Source organism: Anabas testudineus, chromosome 14 (assembly GCF_900324465.2).
Source record: "Anabas testudineus chromosome 14, fAnaTes1.2, whole genome shotgun sequence".
In the NCBI taxonomy this organism is placed as follows: Eukaryota; Metazoa; Chordata; class Actinopteri; order Anabantiformes; family Anabantidae; genus Anabas; species Anabas testudineus.
Window position 1 is genome coordinate 13,440,781 of NC_046623.1, and position 24,499 is coordinate 13,465,279.

Here is a 24,499-nt window from a genome sequence, read left to right on the forward strand (position 1 = left end):
GTCAGATCAACATACATTTATTTTTGCATACATACAACATAAACTGCTTCATCCATAAATGTGCAATCCGCTTTGCACTGCAAAATATGGAATATTGGATATTAACATGATTTGCAGCTTTGAGTTTTCTCTTTAATACATACGGAATATGTTGAACAACACAGACTCTTATTTACTATGGATTATAGCCATAAAAAGAGACATCAACCTCACAAAAGGAGCAGTTTGTTTCCTATAAAATTGCATCTTGAACATGACACAAAGCGCTGGCTAGTCACCTACTGTTAATGCAGATACAGTATCTACTGCACACATTTGATAACACAATAAATGCATTTTAGAGATGACACTGACATGTAAGCAATCTGTTATACCTGCTTACATACTGTAGATAGCTACTGCGTTGAGTGCAGTGAATGAAGATTATTATTACTTTACACATGATTAAACAGAGCACAAAAGCATTATTTAGCTGGTACTTTCTTCTGACGTATACTTTATTGTGTGTACCATATTTTCCAAAGGCTGGGGAGAAACCATATCTGCTTAGACTACAACAGCTGGCAGGTGTCATGTTAGGGAGGACTGTACTCTCACTGATCCTTTAGCAAAACTATTGCTTGTCGTCACTCTCAACACTGATGCTGACCTACTGTTAAAAAACTCAAACGCAGTGGATGAATGACATAGGCAGAACAGGAATTAATACTGACACATCACCTCTGACAAGATACACCACACACACACCTCAAGAATGTTTAGGAAGTCTGCAAGGCTCAGTAACAATTACTCTCAACTAGAGGAAACAGCTATAGTATGGGTTAGATACAAACACTGCACTGGAACTGTTATATGGTGATGGTTTGAGTCCAAACATACAGTGTAGCTGAGTTTGTATTTTCAGTCAAGGCGGCGAATAGTCTTCCATATGTGCTGCTACAGAGGATTCTCACTCAGATGTTATGGAGGGGGTCCTTTGTCTCGTACTGTTAACACTTCATTCAGTGGTGTCTCTCCATAGCCAGTGGGGAGCTGGAGAATGGAAACATCTACAGCCATGAATGAATGCATGAATACAGTGGCTGTAAGTACATTGTGTATGTAAAAGAGAAGACCTATTAGTGGGGAAACCTGTGATAATCCACTATTAACTCTGTATACACACACACACACACACACACACACATATCCAAACACAAACACTGTTAAGCACAACAATACACCTGAAACAAGCCGCACTACAGTATCAACAACACGTTAAGTAAATGCTCATAAAAATTAAAAACAGGACTTTTGCAGTAACCAAAAGTTAAGGAAAAATGTGCCCTCATATTATTGTGCACGACATGCACTTGTTGCCATGTCCACTTACGGGTAACAAAAGTATACACATGTGCTCCACATTCTCTGAATTTACAATAGTTAATGCTTTGGATAAATCAAGAAGGATCAAAACACTAAAGGTCAAAAAAGCTCTCTCATCCACAGGCTCTCGTTTTAGTCACACTGCCGTCAACAAGAACACAACCAAGACAGCATCTCAGTGCATATCGGTTACATTGTGCAAACCACTGACACACTCTTCACAAACGCACAGACGGAATATTTAGCCAGTATTTGTCATATTGAAAACATACATGTGTTGATATAGAGCAACAAAATCTATTCAGCCAAGCATATCAGCCCACAGACAAAGAATGATGACCAAATAGAGGAAATAAAATGTCTATAAAATGAAGGAGATATTACAGAATAGCAGCCCTGCGGCAGTGCACAGTCTGACTGACTATGACACTTACTCAAGTTGTTGTTGCAAGGAGGCAATGACAAAACTCAACATAAAGTACATTCATAAAAGCGACTCTAATTTTGCACCACAGATACACACACACAGAGGAAAAAAAACAGAGAACGTACATTTCAATCTTTACAAGTCAAAGCAATCTAACTGCTATGGTCAGCAGCACATTTGGAGGAAAATCTAATGCCTGCAGTGCATAGCCATCCACATGATGAAACCGAGAAAGCAGATGATCACCATCAACTCTGAGAAACCACTGTATTGTACAGATCAGTCATAATGAGGGATATGAACTGTGGTGTGTAGGCAAATGTAGCAAATGCAAAGGTAACACCGATGTAGATGAAACCTTGTGAATGCAGCGTGCTACACAGCTACACGAACATGTCTTGATATTGCACAGGAAACACACATGATTTGTGCGTATAGACATACTTTGTATAACTATATACTGTAGACACAGGCACGTTTGCTGCCATAAATAAAAATAAACATCAGAATGATTCATATTAAAATAACTATCAGGGAACAAGCAATATCTCTGTCGTAAGTTAATGGTAAGAACACGTTTAGGCTCCTACGCTTCTCATGTTGCTTGAGGTATAAGTTCTTTCCTATGATTCAGAGGGGCATTGGTCTATACTTAAATAATGACTCTTTTGTACATACACACACATATACACATTTCTTATAGAGTTATACATATCTGGATATGCCCTTTACGTGTTAAGAACGATCCTATCTTTCTGTCGACTCCCTGGGGAAGAAGCAGTCACCACCGGGTCTCTCTGGGAGTTTTGGGTTACTGGTTGCAGTTCTAGGTGCGATGGGAGGAGGGAGGTTCGGAAATGCTAAGGAGGCCGGAGATAACCAGTCGGGCTCTGAGTTAAACAAAGAGTGGGAAAGCTGAGTAGGAGTTTGGGAATCTAAAGAACTGGAAGCGAAGACAGGGATGTGTAGGGATGTCTGTGGTGTTTTGGTTAGAGCTGAAAAATCCAAATCATCATCAAATGTGACCCATTGCTGGGTTGGTTTCCCTCCTGGGGGAGGTGGCTGACGTCGAGGTGCAGGACCTGGTGGAATGGATGAGGGCGGTGCCAGAGGCAAGGGAGGAAGAGAAGACAGATCAGCAGTGAGGGGCAGAGGTGCAGGTGTAGGACTGAGAGTGGGTGTTGGTCCAAACAGGGACATAGTCCTTTGGAGCTGGGAGGTGGGTGTAGCAACAGGGGGTGGGGCTGACGTTGCTGGTGGAGCAGGGGTTGGGATGAGTGGCTGAGTAAGAGCAGACATGGTCCTCTGAAGGTTTGAATTCGAGGGTGGAAGCTGGATGCTGAAGTCCGGTGTGAGCGAGCGGCGCTGCTGATTCTGCTGGATAAGGGGTCCTGTGAAGGGGTTGGTGCTGCTGGGTCGGGTGGGAAGTGGGTCAGTAAGAAATGGGCCAGGGGAGGCACGCAGCGTCTCCTGTGAGCGACTACGAGACGGGACTGGAGGAGGTGGTAGCAGGGAGGATGTGAATGGAGATGGAGTGGAGAGTGAGGAAGAGGAGGACGAATCAAATATCTGCAGGTCTGACAGAGCAGAGGACTGGTGAGAGAAGGATGCAGGGAGAGTGCTGGAGGAAAATGTAGATGGAGGAACGGAGGGAGGAGTGCGCAGAGAGGAGCCTCGGGTCAGGGACTGGGTGGTGTGCCAGGCGGATGAGGAAGAGGACAAGACGTCAGATGTAAGTGTGTCAAAGGGGTCAGGCTTCCATTGTGCTTCTGTCTGGAATCCATTCAGTCCATTAGTCTACATAGAAACAAACAAAGAAAATGCAGTTCAGATGTCATAAGAAACACTGTGTGATAATATAAACCATATGAAGCATAACTACATTAACTATTAGATTTTAATAAAGTATGTTCTTTAGCACAGTTTCAAGACACCCTGTGGGGCTTTTTCATAAAGAAAGTTATGTATTAGATTACACTCAGATTTCTTCAACTGGTTACTCTAAATTTCCCTTAGCTGTGAATGTGAGTGTGAATGGTTGTCTGTCTCTGTATGTCAGCCCTGTGATAGACTGGCATCTCGTCCGGGGTGTACCCTGCCTCTCACCCAGTGACAGATACCATTTATTCCACATGACAAAATTACCACAGTGATTTCTGACCATTGTTTATAGACGTTTATGTGAGTGAGCCGTCATCATACATGCTCACTATGTCATAACTACAGTACTTTCCTCCGGTAGGCGCTACAGAACACTGAATGCCCGAACAGCGAGAACATTTTCTTCCCACATACCACCACTCAGGTGAACAGGTAATTAGTCATGTATACTCATAAACACACTCTAGGCAATAACACTACAACACTGAAATAACTGTTGTGCCTATAAAATTATATTTACATAGGATTAACCTACATTATGCACTAACATGTATAAAATAGACATCTCCATTAGAAAACAAGCAGAATGTATACTGTTCCGCACCTACAAATCATTTACATAACTATAGACACATGTATCCTCCTTTCTCATTGTTCAAGTGAGTCAAATTCCCCGACAGTGTTGGCCAATAATGCTGATTCTTTTTCTTTGATAGCACATTCCTACATGCCTTGGTGCATTAGTATGGGGAAGTCTTGGCTGCCTTTGACAGATCCAGTCTTTGAGGAAGATTTCTTTTTCTATCACAATGGACAATGTGACATGTTGTTTATTCAACTGTTTTATGCGTTTCATGTACTCACCCCCATTGTCTTGCTTAGGTTTTAATGCTTACATGAGCTACACATCTGAACCACCCCCCTCTGAAGTCAGCAAGTTAGCTGGGGGAACCAAACACTGATAATCAAAAACTCCACAGGGTACCTTTAACGTGGCCAACACAAAACACGTATTGAGTTTAGCTTACTACAGTCACTACTGCTGACCACTGATTTATACATCACAGTCCACATACAATCACTATCTCTAACACAAACAAATGAAATAATGCAAACAAAATGTCAAATCAAAGTATGAGGTCATTGCATATGCGCTCACTTATAAGACCTGAATCACAGTGAGCAAATATGAAAGGACTAGTGAGGGAAAAATAACCAACAATTATCAACAGTAACATTTTAATCTGTCTTTTGTCATTTGTAGATTGATAAAATAAAAATATACTCCATTTTGTCTTAACACAAAATGATACATGACCTTGCGGTAGACTAAAAACAGGTTAAAATAACTTGGGAGGGGATGTAAAACAGAGGAAAATGAATTACGAAATGAGAGAGGAGGTAGTTACAGGGTATAATGTGTGAAAGGTAATAACATCAGAGCAAAGGACTGTTGTGCTGTGGAGGATGAGACAAAGAGGTGGTTTTATATCAAGTACCTGTCACCCTGAGGGCTTCTCCAGCTTGTGAGAGAGAGACAAATGTATCAGAGAGATAAAAGCAGGAAGAACAACACAGACAACTAAGCTCATCTGAGGTGAGACAAAGGAGCAGAAAGAGGTTCACAGTTCACTGCCCGTCATAATTTAGCATCGAGTATTGTTTATAATTTCACTTGAGCAAGAATCTTTAATACATGATTTAGCTATATGCAAGCACAAAAACCTAAATGAACTCAATAAAAATACAGTAACGTTCTTTGTTCAGCTGCTGACATTCAAATAATTTAATGAAAAGGAGGCTGACACCAACCTGTGCAGCTGGTCCTGTCTCAGACTTGGCAGCATCAGGGGGCAGAGCGTGAGAAGAGCGGGAACGTGGTGGTGGTTTAGGAGAGGCTAAAGCCTGTGGGGGTCCTGCAGGGACGGCAGATGCAGCAGCAGCAGGAGCAGGAGCAGCAGCGGCAGGAGCTTGCTGTGGCTGGAGAGGAGCTGGAAGTGTGGGCTGCATCGGTGGTGGAAGTTGGGACTGAACTGAAGGGGCAGCAGGTTGAGGCTGCATGGGGGCCTGCATGGGTGATGGAAGCTGAGGTCTCATCGAAGGGGGTGTAGTAGCAGGTGGAGGACCTGAGGGAGACATAGAGTTGAAGTTTACATTCACAGTATTACGTTAATAGCATTATAGCATTGATTAATATATTGTGGTATACTATACTTTAGGAAAACTAATTTTCTTACCCAGAGGCAATTCCATGGATTTAGCCTGAGCAGGGGGCACGGGCCGTGGGGCTCCAGGGTGAGTGTCTGGGATGGGGCGAGGGGCTCCAGGATGTACTTCTGGGATAGGTCGGGGTGCTCCAGGATGAGATGGAGGTGGTGGGCGAGACTGAGGGGGCATGCTGATCACCCCGGCACGAGGAGGGATATTCTGAAGAATGAAGAGAGAATATAAAATTAAGAGATTGGATAGAAATTGTAATAGTCTTCTGGTAATGAATAGTTAGATGTGTAATCTCACCGGTCTGGAAGCACCTCCTGGTCCAGGAGCTCCCACTGCTGTCTGACCGCGGCCTGAGAAAGTGAAGACACATAACCAGTCACATTAGCAACACACACACATACAAACACAAAAAATCTTTTGTGCAACTGTTGATTTATGATGTGTCCACCAGGGTGAAATACACTGACCAGCCACAACAGCAACACAACCTAGTCACCTAGTAATGTTGTGTACAGGGGTCAGCATGGGCATTCTGGCTGGTTCGATCATGAACAGCGTTACATTTTTCATTAAAACCATCAGGGGGATTTAATGTTGTGACTGACTGGTGTATTACAAATAACAGGAGCTATTAAGAAAGGTACGAGGACACAAGTTTACAGGTATTGTACTAAATACCACACTTTTACACTGCAACTCAATCCCAAGCTATGCCAGACCAAATTCCCTATGGCTGACTTCATTATAAATGATGACTAAGTCATTCCTGAGGTGCAGGAGGTTTGGAAGAGAGGCAGGCCTTGTTCTATGAGCCAAATGCTTACCACACAGCTTGCAAACACACACCTCCTCTTTCACTATTCTCAGAGTCTCCGAATGTGTTCCCACGCCACTTAGATATCTGCTTCTGTGTAATACTTCACTGTACAGCCACCTAACGTAAGTCAACCCTGCTAACCGCACACACCTTTACTGTGACAGAGGGATTCAGCTAAACAAACACAGAGCCCTTACAAATGGGTCAGGTGAAGACAGGCCAAGACACCGCTAGGCTACGCAACCAAACACTATCCTCCACCCTGGGACAGGCTTATTTTGTGTCAGGGCATTAACACATAACACAGGATTATCACTGACAGAGACAGATAATCTCACCCCGTATCACTCACTACAAACACAAGGAAACCCTACACAAAGATGGGTTTTATGGGACAGACATAAACTACATAACTGAGAATCAGTCAAAATTTCTTAAGCTTCTCTCTCTTAATACAATATTATTTAGTAAGGTTGAGTCAAGTTTTGTTGCACTCACCTGCAGCAGCATCTGACCGAGGGAGAGCGGGGCTTTTTGGTCCTTTGCAGCACAAAGGAAACCAAACCACATTATGTTACACGCAAAGTGAAGTGCTAAGCACAGGAAGGACATGTTCCCAATGACAACACTTTACAGGAAGCGCTAGCAAACGTGTATGGGATCTTAATAATGCAGCAAAGCAGTGACGTCTGAGTTGGTGCTAGTTTGAATATGCACCTGCCAAAGGAAGATCTCACCACTAAGCAGAAGATTGCTTCAGTCGATTTCACTTCAACACCATATTAGATCTGATTTTCCTTTAACTCACATTTCTCGAAGTCTTTTAATTAGTAATATCAATACTTCTTTAGTCCAGAATGACATGTGCATGTATGAAATATCCTGCTCCTCACTACATACAACCAAATAAATCACACAGATTTCTGCAATGTGTATACAGTACCTCATTACGCTGATAATAATGTGTCAGACTGATTAAAGTGGATTTATTCTGATGCATATCATACCCTTCTGCACAAGTTTTTTATATGTGGACTTTGGATCTTTTTAACCTTGTTTTTGGCATTTCCAATTTATTCTGCCTTTTGAATAAGTTAAATACATTTACACTACCAAACACATCTCTCTACCAGCTACTAATTAAAGTATGGGCAACAATTTCTAGTCTAGTTAAAAACTTAATTTTCACACTACTCACAGACCTTACAGACACACAGTAGTTGTAAATATTGCTACAAGGAAATACACATCTCCATACAAACAATCAATGAAAATCACATATTGTGAGGAGTGATAAGATGATGCACAAGCAGCACTGCAAGTGGTTATTCTCCATTTCTCAGTTTGACTCAGCAATGATGTGGCCTATTTCCTCATTAAAATGTATTCTGAGTTGCATTTAGTTCAGTGGTGTCTGTACAGTGAGATGTAGGAGATGGTTCATGTCTACAGTATATATATGTTTCAGTGAATAAATGTTATTGATAAATATGTTTACTGCTATTAAACATTAATTGCAAAGTAATTTTAGTCTTTGCTACTTTAAAATGTGACTTTTCCACATTTTAAAGTAATGTTTACTGGCCTGAAGCAGCCTCTGTGACCAAAACACAATTTCTGTTCAGGCATAGTTACAGTGGAGAGTCAAGATATAATAAATTGTGGTCTGAAACAGTCCTGTAAACTGTCAGTCGTCATATGTGAAGCCCAAAGTCATTTATCTGCCCAGGAGCAGACAATATGTATGCTGACGGGTTCTGCAATGTGGTGATTTGTGATCCATATAAACTCCATAAGTTTGCATGTTGGGAAAAACTGACATAAAGATCAGGCATTTACTCCAGTGAGAAATTCCTCTCTACAGAGAAAGGTTATAAAGACTGTAGTTAAAGTAGTTATCATCTGGTACACACTGTGACTCTTCTTATTTTTAATGACACACTGGGGCATTAGGGGGCATTACAGCCATCAGCTATTGGTTATTACAGTGGACTGAACTGAAAAGAGCACTGAAACCCCACATGATAGCCGGACGTTATGATGATGACAGCTTACTGAATCAGCAAAAATGCAGTGGGCTTCTCTTTGTGAAGCATCGGGTGAAAAAATAGCAGCCACTTTTAAAAATGTTTCAGCAATGTAAGCAAATACACACAGTGGCACAGCAGTCACTTTACCTCCAGAGTCCTTTCTAACTGGAAGAGGGCTCATGCCTCCTTCAGGAATGAGGCAAAGCAGTGGGATAAAGGTGACAATGTTAAAGTATATCTATTTGAAATATTTAAATAAATAAACATCTATCCACACAAATGAGCCTTCTAATCAACAAGATGGTTAAGTATGATACTTTACCTGAAGGTGGTGGTGGACGCTGAGGGGGCGCTGGTCTGGCTGGGGGAGCGTTGGGACGAGGGGGAGGTGGCCGTTTGGGCTCCATGCCTTGAGATGTTGGTGCACCAGGCTGGAAGTCAACAGGAGGTCCTGGAATAAAAAAAATATAAAAAAGGTTAAAATTTATCCATAGAAAAGGGAAGAGTTAAAAAAAAAAAAAACAACTTGTACAAACTCATGTCAACTAGTTCTTTTCTTTGACAAATCACACTGGTCAATCATATATTGAGCCCTGTTTTTGAAACAACAATGTGCCAAACACACACAGCTGTAATTCAGTGTTGACCAAAGAAAAGATGAAAACAACACTGTCAACTCTGTAACACTGCACTATAAAAACACGCTTTAAAAGGAAACATGTGATTCACTGTAGACACATCACGTACCTTCTAAAACTAAACTTGGATTAAATCTTAACTTTAAGTTACCTGGAATTTCTCTTCTCTGTGCTGATGGACTTAAATCTGCTTTCGTGCATTACAAACAAAATAAAATTATAGTTTATACACTGAAGCGCACAGAGACTGGAACCTGATGATTGAGCTAATTTTTAAACACCCTGATACCAAATGTGTGTGTCCTACTACACATGCTGCATTCACCTTGTGATGGTCGGGAAGGTTGTGTTGCACGACTAGGCCTGCTGGGGGCAGCAGGTTCTCCGTGGGTAGGGGAGGGACAGGGACTACTACGTGGTGAAGGGAGAGGAGATGATCCAGGGCCAGAGCCAGCTCCAGGCTGCAAGTGCTGGGGAAGGATCTCCTCCACCTCTTCATCTACGTCACCTGGTAGAAAAGAGAATAGGGCAGGAATTCATCTCCCTGAAAGTAGCAATCTCCACAGCTTTCTGTAAATTAGTGGTGGTAAAAAGTAAACACAAATTGGCATTTACAGTACAGGATAACGACTGGGATTGCAAGGGGTGGGGTTACTACTCACCTTCCATATCGTAATCATCGTCTCCCATGTCTGTATCCTCAGCAAGCAGACTAGAGCTGGCCGAGGTTGGGATGCTTCCACAGATTCTCTCCACGCTCATCTCTTCCTCCAGACTTTTGATCCAACCTGGACTCTTCAGACGAATGTCAATCACCTTGCCTAGAACCTTCAATATACCCAAGAATCACATGAGCAAAAGAGATGTATTAGATATATCAGTGATGTATTAGAGACACTGTAACTGGGTTTGTGTTTGTAACTGGCAGCCTTTTAAAGCACAGAAGTATTTAAGGTAATCAGTGATGACTTACAGTGGAAGCACTAAGAGACAAAGCAGCCAGGGCAGAGTACCCTTCCAGGAAGGTCACCCACATCTTCTCCTCAACAAACCTGCATAAACAAGGACGTCGTCAGTGCAGTTTAAACAACTAAAGCTGAAACATCTGTCCGTGTCAGGATTTCAGACCCACCTGATGAGGATGACTTCTCCAAAATTAGAAAACTTGTCGAGCAGCTCGTCTATGAGTGCATCGTCGAAGTAGTCATCAGGGCCGGAGGAGCAGAGTGATACCAGGATGGTGCCGTCTGGAGGTCCCTGCAGGGCAATAACATCTTTGTAGACCTGATGTCGAGCTTCTGGGTCAACCTCCAGGATGTCCACATCTATTACTGACACCACAGGCCTAAAGACGACAAGAAGGAAGATACATGAAATTGGAGAGTAAAAATCTAACACAATGACAGTACAGTACACAATGTATGCGAGTAGACATTTTACTTAACATTTATATAAAAATATAATAATATGAAAATCTAAATAAAAACTATGTATCTTATTAGTTACCTGTGATCTGAAGTCTTAAGCTCAGCCCTGCCATAATATTTCAGAGTGCCAGGGCTCCAGTATTGGTCTGGATCATCCTCATTCTCTCCAGATGTGGACGCTGCCCCCACTACATTCATCTCCTCAGCTGAAAAACATTCATAACTGCATAAATGAACTGGCAGACATAAATGGACAAAATATTCTTATGTTTCAGTGCAGTGGCTTTCATTGTTTTTTTTTCTATATTGCATAAGTGTACATGAAAATATGAAAAAAAGTAAGTCTTAAAAATACATAATACAGATGCTGCAGGTTGCTAAGACTTACCTGCAGTGGCTCTGCATCTCACCTGTTTTGTTAAAGTTCCACTTCCTCCTCTTCCAGAGTATGCGGTCAGTCCAGGCTGGTGTGCGGCACTTCTCACTGGTATCATAATCTTCTGAGAAGAGGTCATACTTATAGGTAGGAGCAAAATCTAACTTCCCCTCGGTAAAACCTCTGAAGATCTGTGGAAGACATTCAAACAGATTATTATTATAAGTGATATGTCATCAGATTTAGGTGTGTGTCTTTTAACTCTTTATTTGTGCATCTTTAAACCAATGTTTCCACAGAAAGGCTGCAAATGAACTCGTATTATTTTTTTGTTTTCTGTAAGGAAGTGAAAACCTGACAAACTGGTAGTGTGCTATAGCTCATACCAAACCAGCATTCTTCTGGTCTAACAACTGGTCCCCAGCTGTCAAGGCATCCAAGTTCTGCTGTTTGATGAGATCTTTTACTTCCTCATTTGGCAGGCTGATACGATAGTTAAAGTCTCCACACCAGAACACGTAATCATGCGAGTACAGCAGACGACCCTAATGGACAAGAAAGAAGTGGTTATGCACACGTTAGGAAATCAGGTGTTTTGAAATTGATTTGTTAATGTCAGCGTTACCATGGGGAAGGTGAGCCTGCGTGTGATCTCATTATAGTCGTCGTTCCTCTCCTTGACCTGTGATTGGCCAGCAGCAAAATGGGAGCAGACGAAGCAGATACTGGTGGTGTGAAACAGCAGGCGGATAGCCACACCTCCTTTATTGCCTGTGGCCCCACCCATCCCGGTTTTTACAGTATCTACAGCTACATCCCTGGAGAAAGTATCAAATGACAACATTACATGTGTTAGTACATCTGTGATTTACAGTATACTGTAAGTATAATAATTTATAATATGTTTATACCTGATGAAGGGTGCATGCTGTGGGCGGATGAAAACAAACAGACACACTCCCACCAGCTGCTCTGAAGCAAGCAGCACATACTTGTGGTCCCGTGAGATATTTTTTTGAAGCTCAGCTGCCCACAGTTTCTGGTTAGTGGTGCTGAACAAAGCAGAACAGAAAGATTTGTTATGGTGCCGACATCTGAACTGCATTTGTGACTATTATCTCATTTTAAATTTCAATACTAATTCACATCTGGGTAAGTCATATTTGCCCTGTCAGGGCAAAGCTGATGGACTCCATGCCAATCCATAGTCAGCTCTGAAAGCAACTTTTATAATTATAATAATAATTATTGTACTGTAAAAAGTAAAGTAAAAAAGTGTTATTTTTGAAAGTGAAACAACACTAGTGCTCTTGATATTAACAAATGAGTAAACTGTATGGAGCACAGAAAAAGGCATTATATCCTGTAGTTCAAGGGCAAATTATCTTTGCTACTGCATACTGAGTTATCACACTAAAATCTTGCATGCATACCTGGCGCTGACAATGTTGCCGGCATTCAGTTCAACCATTTCCTGAAAACCAATGGCAAAGATATCTATGGGGTGGGCTTTGCTGTCTGTAAAGAGAAGAAAAATACAAAGGAAGGAAAATCGGTAATAAATAAAAGCTGCCTTGTAGTATACGACTTAAAATTCCTAAGATGACAATTACCATCCCCAGGTTCAGATAAATAACATACCCTGGAACTCAAGATGTCCTGCCTTCTTTGGAGCATCCAACAGCCAATCGTTAAGTGTCTGATTGCGGAACGCAATGCTACGAAACTGTTTACCCCCATTGACATTCCAAGTACCGACAGATACCCGGATCTTCCTAGGCCTTGTGTATTTATGGTAGTTCTGACACATTCCCAGCAATACTCTTGGGGAGGCTGCAGAGGGGAGAGCAGGATTACAGAGTGATATTAATGAGTATACATGTATTGTAAGTGTGCCTGTAGGAATGGAGGCATACAGGGGTACAACAAAAATAGGAAAATGCTAATCATAACCAACAAAATAAGGAAAATTAGGAAACATTCAAAATACAAAAGGTGAAGTCCACAAAAATGTTCTAAAACATGTGGCATGGGAGGAAGGATGTAAAGCAGAAAATGCTGCTGAAATACAGATCAACCTTGGTAATGGTTCATTTCAGTCAAAGTTTTGATCTAAAGTAATGTTTAATTTCAGTTCAGCATCAATTTAATTTTACTCCCTGTTATGGGAGTCTAATGATATGGGACATTTGCCACTACCAACACTGAAAAAACAAATGAATGAGCAATGAGTAGCAAACACAAATGAAAGGACACAACTATAGTATGTGGCAGGGAATGAAAAAGATCAATCCACCGGGGGCATTCTGTCGGGTTACTATACCTGATTGTAAGACGGGCTCAGTGACTAAGATTGTACACAAGAGCAGCAGGGAGAGAAGGGAGAGAAGGGTGGGTTAACAAGTGCTTTAAAAGATAATGCTAGCAGTTAGTCCGCATTAATCTAACTGTGACAGAGCTGACACATGGAGATTACACTTCCCACTTGACGCGGCAGAGACAAACCGTTCTCTTGTGAAGAGCAGATTCTGGCTAATACAGCTACAACAAATATGAGTCCAAAAAAAATCATACTCCTAAAACAGTGGGAAATTATATTATTAAAATAATGCCTACAAAATGTAGACACAGGTAGTATGATTTTTTAGAAAAGATGTGAGTGTACTACACAAAATTATCCATGTAGAAAGAAATTACCATAAAGACTGGAAGTGGTGAGCAAGGCCCGTGCTTTGTCTGCCAAATCACTGTTCAGTGTGGAGCCCAGCCTCAGGATGTCTATGGCCTCCTGCTTAGAACTGTCAAAGAAGTTGTTCTGGATGGTCCTTGTCACAGAACGAGCTCCATCTTTCAGCTTACCCCCCTACAAAAAAAGAAAAGAAAAGACACACACATACAAACTCAATACAAGTTAACAAAACCATAACCATTACCTATTCTCTCACTTTGAGTAAAATAAAATCTGTACATCCCACTCCAACAATGAAAGAGAAGAGAAGAAACATTTCAGAGAAATCCACGTTACACAGATTTTTGAACTTACCAGGAAGAATCAGAACTGCTAGATAAGCTGTACTGTCAAACTTCAAAATTTAACTAATTTATGTGCAAAATGGTGATAAATATGGTCAGAATGTGCCATGATTCCTCCAGGTTCATCCAAACAACAAACAAGATAATGTAGGCAACAACTGGAAAGTACACTATACTATAAGAATGATCACACAAATAGAAAGGCCAGCATCTAATTTTTTTCTTTAAACTAGATTCAAAAGGGCTTCATTGTGCTTTTTATAGCTGTCAGATCAAGCATCACAGAGATACCTCAAGTGAAATAAAACCCAGGGATCCATCCCATCCTTCATCACTATGATCATTTAACCCAGAGTCACAGAATCAAATCCAGAAATAGACCCACAGCTCAACAATATGAACTGACTTGTTAACTTACCACATAGGTAGATAGGTCCAGAGAACAGCAAAAAGAGATAGCACACAAGAGTTAAGAAACAGGAGCACTCAGTTATACACACACATACAGAGGATCAACTGTTCATGCAGTACACTCTGCAGTCACTACATGCACAATTTACAACAAGGCTTTGAGATTTTTAAAACCCGTTTTATGCTTTCCTATTAATGTAAAGATTAGAGGCGGCCTTGTCGTGGCCATTACATTATATAATAGGCTGCTATGAGCATTCATGATCCAAGATAAACTGTTATTGGTTGAGATAAGTAACAGTAGTAAGTAGTAACATGAAGATACATGTAGGACACAACTGGACACCGTATGAATCAGACATGTTCTCACACAGGGGAAAGCACTGCTAAATTTCAGCGAGGGGAGGGCACACCTGTGTAGAGTTAGTGTATTACTATGTGCCTAAATGGTTAAACTGTAACTTGTGCATCTGTGTGTTCTTAGTGTGCCCATTTTGTGTACCTTGGCCTTGCCATCCAGGGCACCGGTGCCTGCGTAGATTTTACTGATAGAGTCTCCATTGGCAGACCACATGGTCCTAAAAACCTCCTGGAACCTGGCGACAAGCTGGGGTTTCCCTGTAAGACCCATTATCTCCAACTGATTTGGAAGCATCTGGAGTGATGAGAAACAGGGAGATAGACTAAAGACCATGGACTTTGACAGATGAAATGTCTACAGAGGAAACTGTCAGACTCCTACCTCAAGGGCAAAAAAGGCCTGTACACTGTTGGTTCTATCCAGACAGTCCAGACAGTTGGACCTGATCGTCCCACCCTGAGTCCTTGAATGAATTGTAAAAATAATAATAATAATATAATGTTAAGTAATAACAGAAATTCCAAACTAATTAATACAGGTTTGTATTTATATCTCACTTTGTGATGCCCATCTCTCCTGAGTAGTAGAAGAACCCACAGTCCTCTACGAATTTGTCGAGCTGGGGTTTGAGGACACTGTGAAGTTTGTCTGCCTTGCCCCCCTTCACATTTTGATGGTAGTCAAAGTTCACCATTTTCACTGCTGCTGCATGCTCTGATGCCTTCAAGTGACTCTGAAAGTGACAGGGAAAGGAAGAGGACTCTTCTGAAAAAAAAATCAAACTCAATGCAAAAGACATGCATGCAAGGTGTTGTGCCTGTACTGCAGAGCTCGTACTTTAATTACTACAAAACCAATAGCTTGAAATGTGAGGAAGTCTTTGATCTTTCAACATGCACATCAAGTTTTAGGATATGAACTCTTCTTGACACCTTATGAAAACATTAACCATTAACTACCTTAACAGAAAGGTTTGACATTTTAGGACAAAAAATAACAAAAACTTTTGTCAAAAAGATAAAATACCAAACTTACCACTTAGCTAAAGAACTACCTGTACCTTTGCTAACAGATAAAAGTACACAGCACAAGATGCCACAGCTTACAAAACATAACATATAGCACACAAGTAATACTGAAGTTGAATTTTATGTTATTTCAAACAATATTGCATCTAAAGAGGCAACGTTTCCAGCTTTGACAAACCAGGAAATGTATTAATTATTAATCATCGCAAACAGAATGAGAGATTTGTGTGACAGCTACAACATCACAGAAGAAAAGATGACATGAAAAGAATTCAAAATACAGAACGCGGGGAAGGAAAAAGCAGGTATTGCTTATTGAACTGAAAATGCTGTAGAATATGACAGATTCTGTCTTGGTCCGCAGCGCCCACTCACTCACTGTCTGTAACGTGTGGGTTTACGAAGAGAATAATGTGCCATCTGTTCTGACACTAATTGATCCAGTGATAAGGCCTGATCTGGCTATGCTGCCCAGTTTGGATTTTATGTTACAAATTTAATGATTGCCAGTGTGTTTTGGACCAAGTCTTTCTTACATCACATAATACTGTACATACCAGAGTATCTCACCTGAAACGCTTTGCTGAGCATGTGTTCTCCTTCTTTACTCCCAAGCAGGTTGACAATCACCTGTTTTCCATACAATCTTCGCAGTGCAGTGAAATGTCTGCAAAACACATACACTCAACAAATAAGCATTGTAGAAATCTACTACAACTTCTGGTCTGTGAAATTGAGTATTTAGTAATGTTACAATAAAGCTATGCTTTGCTATACACACATAATTTTTCTGGAATTCATGCAAACTGGGATGTATCCACAAAGGTAATTTTTAAAGTGTGTAGACAATAAAAAAGGGTTAAAATTATAAATTCATCTCATAGATAGGTAGAATCATTCAGCAGGAAGGAATGCAAATATTGACTAGAGGATGCTATGTGTTTATAAAAAGATATTCTTGTTGGCCCTGCACTATCTAAGAAATGTTAACAGAGACATACTTGGCTGTTACTGCAGAAAACTGGCTGAATCTCACAAAGGGTGACGCATCTATTCTGATCTGATATTAGAAATTGATGTACCGATGCCAACTGCTTAGTGTGAAAAAGTGACTATTTGTCACAATGTGATAAAGATGTACAATCAGAAATACTTATCTTCAACATGTACAAAATGCTGATAAACAAAGGAAAATACTGAGGTCAGCCCTGCAGAGTCCAACCTCTAAACGCTGAAAGTCCAAGACGTTTTCCAGCATAACAAAAACTGAGTGAACAGCACAGCTACTTCAAGACTAATAGGGTGGCTACTGAACACTGATAAGGACAAAGCCAGACACATTACTATCAAGGTGCGGCATAGTGATTATGGTGATTGCCTCTCCTGTCCAGGGCCTGTGTTTGGGCTCCAGTGACAGTCCATCTACAACTTAAAGCAAACAAGGAATTCTAAATAGTGCTGCTCTGTTGCTGACTCTGCCCTGTAGACAGGAACGGCAAATAAGGACAAACTTATCCCTCCAAGCTGCAAATTTATAATTTAAATGAATCCAAATATGATATTTAATGTTAAGTTAGAATGACTTGGAGCTGGTCTTAAAAAATGTCAATATGGATACTTTCTAATATCATATAATACTATAATTAATATACTATAATAAGATAGACTCAATATATAGTTGCATTGTGGCTATTTTTAAACTTTCAGACAGCCACAAGACACAACTGAAAGAAAGAGATACAACAATCTCTACTTATGAATGACATTCAGCAATTTAATTAAGTATGCCATAACATTGTTTGACCTTCATATTAGGTGTTCAAAGCAAACAAAGCAAGGGGACTTTTGCAAAAGAGCTGTCTGCAATAAATATGAAATACAGGTTATTAAGGTCAACATCTAATCAAGGACTACTAATATGTCCCTTCCATTCCCTGCAATAAATCTGCCACTGAGGACACATTTCAATTAACACTTATTCCTTCAAGAGTCTGGAGAGATTTTTTTTTTATTGTAGCTTGAGCAGTAATTGCAGGAGACATAAAATTATGATGTCTCCACTGCTTCTAAGAGGAGTGGTAAACTGTAAACTGTCGAAGGTCAAATAAAGCAGCTGGAAACTGCCACACACACGTAGATTGGTGTATCCAAGCTGCTCAGAACATTTTAATTACCTTTCAAATGCTGGCGCATTTGCCTCAAATCCCCTTGAGAGTTTGACACGGTGAGAGCCAACCTGCAGGGAGGAGACAACCAGAAAAGAACAGATAATGAGACAAAAGGCATAGTGACATTGTGTACAAACACACAACTTGCAGATGACCAAAAAAACCTGGCGATAAAGAGCAGAGTTGAAATAAAAGTTTTAGAAAACATCTCATCAGTGGAAAATCAACCTTAATGGTGTCCAAAACAGTATAGGGTAGGACGGAAACACAGGGGAAGCATAGGGAGATTTGTTCATACTGGGACAAATACACTGAGCAGCAGGGAAAGCTTACAGTCCGTCATCTCTCCAACATCTTTTGGTAACTTATAATAGAATATATCTAAGTTTTAACCCCTATAACCTCGCTTTTCTGAGTAAATTGATGCTGGCTGAATCACCAGAAACTTAGAGCCTTATAGAGTAAAAGTACAGGCAGGCATGACAGCACATTACGAAATCTTGACAGGCTTAGCAGGACACTAACCCAGTGTCTGTTACATGGAAATCTGCTCACTCTGCATGTCCCTACTTGTTCCTTTTTTTTCCTTACTGATCTCTGCCTGTGGACAGCTGATCCATTTTTTCCCATTCTCCTGCTGTTAAAACACTCACCTGTCTATAACAGTCTGTCACTGGCTAAAAAACAACAACAACAAAAAAAAAAACCAATATCATCCATCCACCTCATTCTGTTTCTTTCTCCTACTGGTTATTCAGTCTAGTGCCTAAGTAACATACCAAACAATCAGTCTTGCTTTATTATCACTAAATTTTCTATCGGGATATTACTGAGATCTCCTGAGTGCATTTTGATTCTCACTGTGTTTTTTCGGGGCTTTTCCTTCCCAATAATTCCAGTTTCTGTGAACAATCTCCTTATCTTTTCCTCTGCTTTGTGTTCATCTGCTTGAATGTTTGCATGTGCCTATTATGGCTAGGCCCGTGTTTGCCAAGGTTAGATATTTTGCTCCATGCTGCTGCCATTTTGTCACTACTTCCTCTCTCTACTCTTGTCCAGGTCTATACTATGCATATTTAATAACTTCCTGAGATGGCATCTGAAAGGACTCAGGTTACGGCTCTACACTTCTGACATAGACCTTCTCCAACTCCACAGATCACACATTAGCTCAATATTTCATTATTTTGTCCTTAACACAGCAGCTTGAGTATTAAAAATAGAAATTCTGCTATTCATCTAATAGATGTTTGAATCTGTAAATGACTGATTACATGTTTGAATACAGTGTTTGAGACGATTTTATTGAAATCTAGGTCTTATTAAGAATTAACTAGTACTTGTGATGCCACTTTTGCCTATTTGCAACTAATGATAACCATAAAAAAAGCTTAACTAACACTGTGTCATCAATCCGAACTTTAACAACTAACTGGCTAAGAGAGGGGGCAAACCCTACCACTTTATTTTTCAGAACTGCACTAGACTTATTCTATTTCTAATGTGAACTATCTACAGAACATTAATAAGTCTTCATCCTGCTCAGGGAATGATTCGGAGAGTATAGGGAGGGCAAAGTAAGCATACCAGTCACGTTTGGTAAAAGGGTCTTAGAGCTAAACAGTGATTTAAAAGCAGGAGTGCTATTAGTTCTGTCTGAAAACAACCCCAAACCAACTGACCCCTGTTTTGACCAAACCAGAGATCTTGTATGCTGAATAGGTGACTAATATGGTCCTCCCTTTGCCGTCTACACGTTTAAGGAGCTCAGTCTTCCATATTATGAATTAACACCTATCCAGTTGTCTGGAGCATATCAGCAGCCTAAGAGTAGGGAAGTGGTTGGGGATGTTTTCAAACCAGGCTCTCACCTGACCAAAGATGTCTGGGAGCTGAGGAAAACAGAAAAATGCCCTTTACCAACCACTATAATTACCCCCCCACGTCTGTTCTAATCCACCAGTCTGTGCAACGTCAGGACAGGGCCCGGAGAATCTGAGTAATGTTATTTATAGTGTGCAGTCAATAGTGATAGAGGTTCCAGCTTAAGTCTCCAACATGGAATTTCCCAGACAGGTACTCTGTATGATACCTGGTTAAAAAGCCAGGTTTGCCTTGTTTTTTAACCTTGTCCTATGGCGCTGCACAGAGAAACCCCCATCTGCAGCAGCATCAAAGAGCCAGCACCAGAAAGTATTAAAAAAAAAAAACTAAAAAAAAAAAACACAAGTTATACCAGGTGGGGGTTCTCATCCAGTCCATTAGGGTGTCGATTCCCATGCAGGTGCATAAAAACACCCTTAATGGACTTTTTCTGAACACAGCATGGACAAAATGTGTTAAAACTAGATTAAATATATCAAGTGTAATTACAAGAAGTAATTTTATTTCTCTGTCTTACTGCCCTTAAGCTTGAAGCTCACCTCTAAGCACATAAGCTTCATCATAGTTTACACACTTTTAAAGATTAACATATTATAGATCTGAGTTTGCATTACCTGGATTCCTGGTTGTTCCCAGAAAAGCGGAATGGACCCACGGATCTGTATGAAGGACGAGACTTTGTCATCCAGGAAAATAACCTGTTCAAAACAAGGAGGAGATGTTAAGTGACAAAACACAGATATACTGTAGTTGTAAAAACAATGAGGAACTGACAACATTTCTGAGGAAGTGATCTCATTGTGTCTATGGCCGGAGAAACCATAGTGACAAACTGTATGACAAAACCACAGAGAGTGGCCAGAATAATAAGAACAGCTCACAATACAATATAACATATTACACTACTGAAACATCTTAGGCCTACTTCTTAGTTAAACTAAACCATAGCGAATGAACTCTTTTAAATTCTTGAGAACTTCTATGTGTAACTATACTGCACTACATTGCTTTGTAGTCATGTGTTTGTTTCCTCAAAGTAAAACATTTAAAAGAAAATACCAGGCAAATTATTGCCTCAAGTGCTGAAAAGTGCACCTGCATGTTAAAACAAGTTCATTTGTTGAGACAATATGCTGATTCAGCAAAAGGAATAATGACTGGGCTCAATAGAGGAACTTTCCTAACTGTTACTAAATGCTGCTGGTTTTCCACCAAGTTTTAATAAGAACTATGTTAGCCTGCTTCATTTTACAGTAACAGCACCAATTATTGGGGCAAATTGTTTCACTACTAGGCTGCAAAAGATTTGATCCTAAATGGATAACCACCAGCTGATATTATAACTTCTGTGGGAGTTCTCATTTACCTGTTCAGTCTCCACAAAGTTGGCCACCTGTCCATCATCATTTGTTCCTCGGACGTTGAATCGAGTGCCTGCTCGCTCTGAGCTGAGGCGGGAGAAGATGCAGGCCTTGGCCTGTTTGTGACCTGCATAGATGGTCCTGATCTCCACACCACCACACATCAGCCTCAACAGCCAGTCATCACAGTTTACTCCGTAGTGTTTCAGATGCAGGTGCAGAGATTGGTTCCTATTGATTCATGAAAGACAAAACCAACAGTATTGATACAGTGAAATAACAGCTGTATCTTACTTAATCTTACACTTTTTCAAGCGGTTCTTGATCCAAACATTGGAGATTCTGGTTCAAATACATTACATTTATGAAAGTATAACAAGGAGAAAACAACTTCTCAAACACAAGATCCTCTATAGTGGGCCACATCTGGCCTGTATAGACCACAGATTAATGCTGGTGAGAGTTGAAATGACCTGCTTTTAGCGAGGTTTAGCATTATAACCACTAACAGTACAGATGTTTTGTTTATGCCTATTTAATAATAACAAAGATCACGTCTGACCTTATTGTCTGAACCATGATTTCATCAGTGCACAAAATTATTTTACAATTAACAACAAAATTTTTCAAAACACATTAGAGTATATTTTTCTTTTATGTGCCTGGAGTAGTGCTGATACCAATTCTCTGGATCAGCTATGGGTATCTCTAATAGACACACACAAATTGAGTGTGAAAGTTAATTTTCACACATTTAAAAACGACAAGACACTGCACTACAAAAGGCATTAGTTTTATGTCTGCAACTTCAGAGATTTTAAACTTGTGATTGCCTACTATTCTGCATATAACACTAACAATAACTGGAATAGTAACTGTTTTATGCCCTTACCAAAAGAATCGGTTATCAGTAGTGTCTTGTAGAATCCTGCGGTGTGCATTGAGACTCAAGTCCATGCTGACTCCTGTGGAAGACCAGGCAAAGTAGAAGTGTCCAGAGTTGAGAACCTTTCGCACCTCTGCAATCCGGTCCTCATCTCCTGGATCATTCTTCAGAGATATAAAGTCTGTTTGTGTGACTCTGAAAACCTCAGAATCCTGCACCTTCCCCACGGAGCTGCATCCTGTCACAACTACAAGACTGTGGAGCATGGAGTCACCTGCAGGATACAAGTTGAAAAATAATGGGGAATTATAAGGACAAATTATTGGAAAAAAGCATATGATAAATATAAAGTGCAGCATTAAGTAAAATACAGCAAAACATTAGGCATCATGAAACTGGACCAAAAATGGTTAAATTACTTTGATAACACTTTTTTTGTTTTAGAAATCTCCTGTCAAACCTCAGTTGTCTATATAACTGAGCTCTAATCTTTTACACAGCTTTTCCTTGTTGTGATAACAGTGTGTTCAAGGTTAGGAGGACAGAAGAAAGCAGCTTAAAGATAAGCAGCAACAGAAATTCTGTCACAGATGTAGTTGGGGTTAAAACTTGGACAAAATCCTGGACATTTATGCAACAAGTAGCAATGAATAGGCAATATGTTTCTGTAGCTTACCCAGGTTTAGGCGGAGGACACCCAGGATCCCATAGGCATCAACAATTTTGGTGTATGTATTTTTAATGGCCTCCTTCTCAGCTGTCGCTAGAAGAGAAACAAAAGCAACACAATTCAAGTAAAATATAGACATGGTTAAGGTAATATCTCCTTGTGATATCTTTAATCGGAGTAATGGTTTACACAGTATTTAAACCATCTCGTATTATAATACAGTCAAACAAGATGTCTTACACAGAACAGCAACAGCGCCCGATTCAAACATGAGGCATTCCTCCCTTGTCCTTGTTTCCACTATGACACTGTAGGGAGGTGGGTCCAGCTTGTGATAAATGCGATATCCCTTGCTGAAGGCCATTGTTGATCCAAGATGAAAAACCTATGTTATCACCTGAAACCCCAAAACAATGAATGACAGCAGGTCAGACAACACACATTACAATCAGACACATTAGCTGAAATTTGATGCCTGCTTAAGTGCAAGATGCTGCGTTTGTTATTGAGGGTCGATGACCTAAGATCTGACTCTTCAGTGTTTGCTAAAACAGAGTTAAGTGTGTTTAAATGTAAAAGTATGAATAATTAAACATTACTCTGACAACAGATCAAACAATATATCACTTCACGTTTCTGGATGTCTAATGAATCCCTATCTCGTTGGGGGAGTTTGATCAGGCATTAATGGTGATGCAGATAAATGGTGAAACATAGTGTTACATTGCGAAATCAAATGCCTGACATACTATTTTTTACAGATACAGCTAATGCCCACATATATGAGAAACTATTATTTTAAACTGAAGATGAAGACGGGGAGCACTGTGAGCAGATACGTTACACAGGCCGAGGGACTGTAATATCCTGAATCAGACTGTCACGACTTTATAATGCAGCAGGCGAAGCTAGCGCTAACATTTACCCGCCAGCTAGCTAGCATTTCACATAAACATCGTGTGCTGGGGGGAAGCAATGTAGAAAAACAGGAGATGGATAGCGGTAGAGCAAAAATAACCTGCGGTGTTTCACCCTCCTATCGCTACCTGACAGCGTTAGCTATGCTTAGCTAGATTAAGCACAGGGTAGCTAGGATTCGCTAGCTTACGATATTTTGACGGTGGCACTACCTGCGCGTCCGTGATTTTATTTTGTCATTTTTAGTCCCTACGTTTAAGCCACTCGGTCCTGCTAAATATATAAATATGTACACACATTTGAAGTACAGCTTTATGTCAAAACTGTAGGTTTGATTTAAATAATAAAGACGAAGGACCGTGGATTGCGCCTTACCGTCTCCCCCTGCCGGGTCGTTACTCCGCTGTCACAACACAGTCCCTCCCGGTGTCCTGGCGTAATGGTACGTTCCGATGCAGACCACGCCCACCCCACCTCACGCTACCGTAATATCTAGTGAAATGGTAGGGCGCACTTACAAAGCAAGCGCAAGTGAATTATTGAACCTATGTAGCAAGCTAAATCAAATTAAAACTCCCTATATGTACTTCAAAGACAA

At 40.5% G+C, this 24,499-nt stretch overlaps 1 protein-coding gene across 7 annotated transcripts; it reads right to left on the reverse strand.

The window, feature by feature from the left end:
* Positions 1-24,351, reverse strand: synj1 (synaptojanin 1). 7 transcript variants are annotated; one of them, XM_026369877.1, is made up of 30 exons: positions 24,277-24,351; positions 23,224-23,380; positions 22,990-23,076; positions 22,320-22,587; positions 21,433-21,658; positions 20,681-20,764; positions 20,419-20,496; positions 18,189-18,250; positions 16,585-16,681; positions 15,544-15,719; positions 15,368-15,449; positions 15,128-15,280; positions 13,879-14,035; positions 13,505-13,528; positions 12,823-13,014; positions 12,615-12,699; positions 12,093-12,233; positions 11,807-11,999; positions 11,568-11,726; positions 11,216-11,372; positions 10,885-11,011; positions 10,511-10,723; positions 10,352-10,430; positions 10,041-10,206; positions 9,704-9,886; positions 9,063-9,191; positions 6,191-6,243; positions 5,911-6,100; positions 5,486-5,799; positions 1-3,589 (listed from the first exon to the last, which is right to left on the reverse strand). In XM_026369877.1, exons 2-30 carry the CDS (start codon positions 23,345-23,347, stop codon positions 2,540-2,542), a joined length of 5,049 nt encoding a protein of 1,682 aa, XP_026225662.1. In that variant the 5' UTR covers positions 23,348-23,380; positions 24,277-24,351; the 3' UTR covers positions 1-2,539. The 7 variants fall into 7 exon arrangements, with proteins under 7 accessions (XP_026225662.1, XP_026225661.1, XP_026225665.1 ...); XM_026369876.1 differs by having other exon boundaries at positions 13,879-14,044; XM_026369882.1 differs by lacking the exon at positions 1-3,589 and adding an exon at positions 3,612-5,196 and having other exon boundaries at positions 13,879-14,044.
* Between the last annotated feature and the right edge of the window lie 148 nt (positions 24,352-24,499).

Bases quoted from the DNA above. Each gene is read 5' to 3' on its own strand.
- synj1 (XM_026369876.1), bottom strand. From the start codon at position 23,347: ATGGCCTTCAGCAAGGGATATCGCATTTATCACAAGCTGGACCCACCT. The intron at 20,497-20,680 runs GTAATGCAAACT...TGCTGTGTTCAG, and splicing joins GGGAACAACCAGGAATCCAG to AAAAAGTCCATTAAGGGTGT. The intron at 9,192-9,703 runs GTGAATGCAGCA...TTTTTATTCCAG, and splicing joins ACCTTCCCGACCATCACAAG to GACCTCCTGTTGACTTCCAG.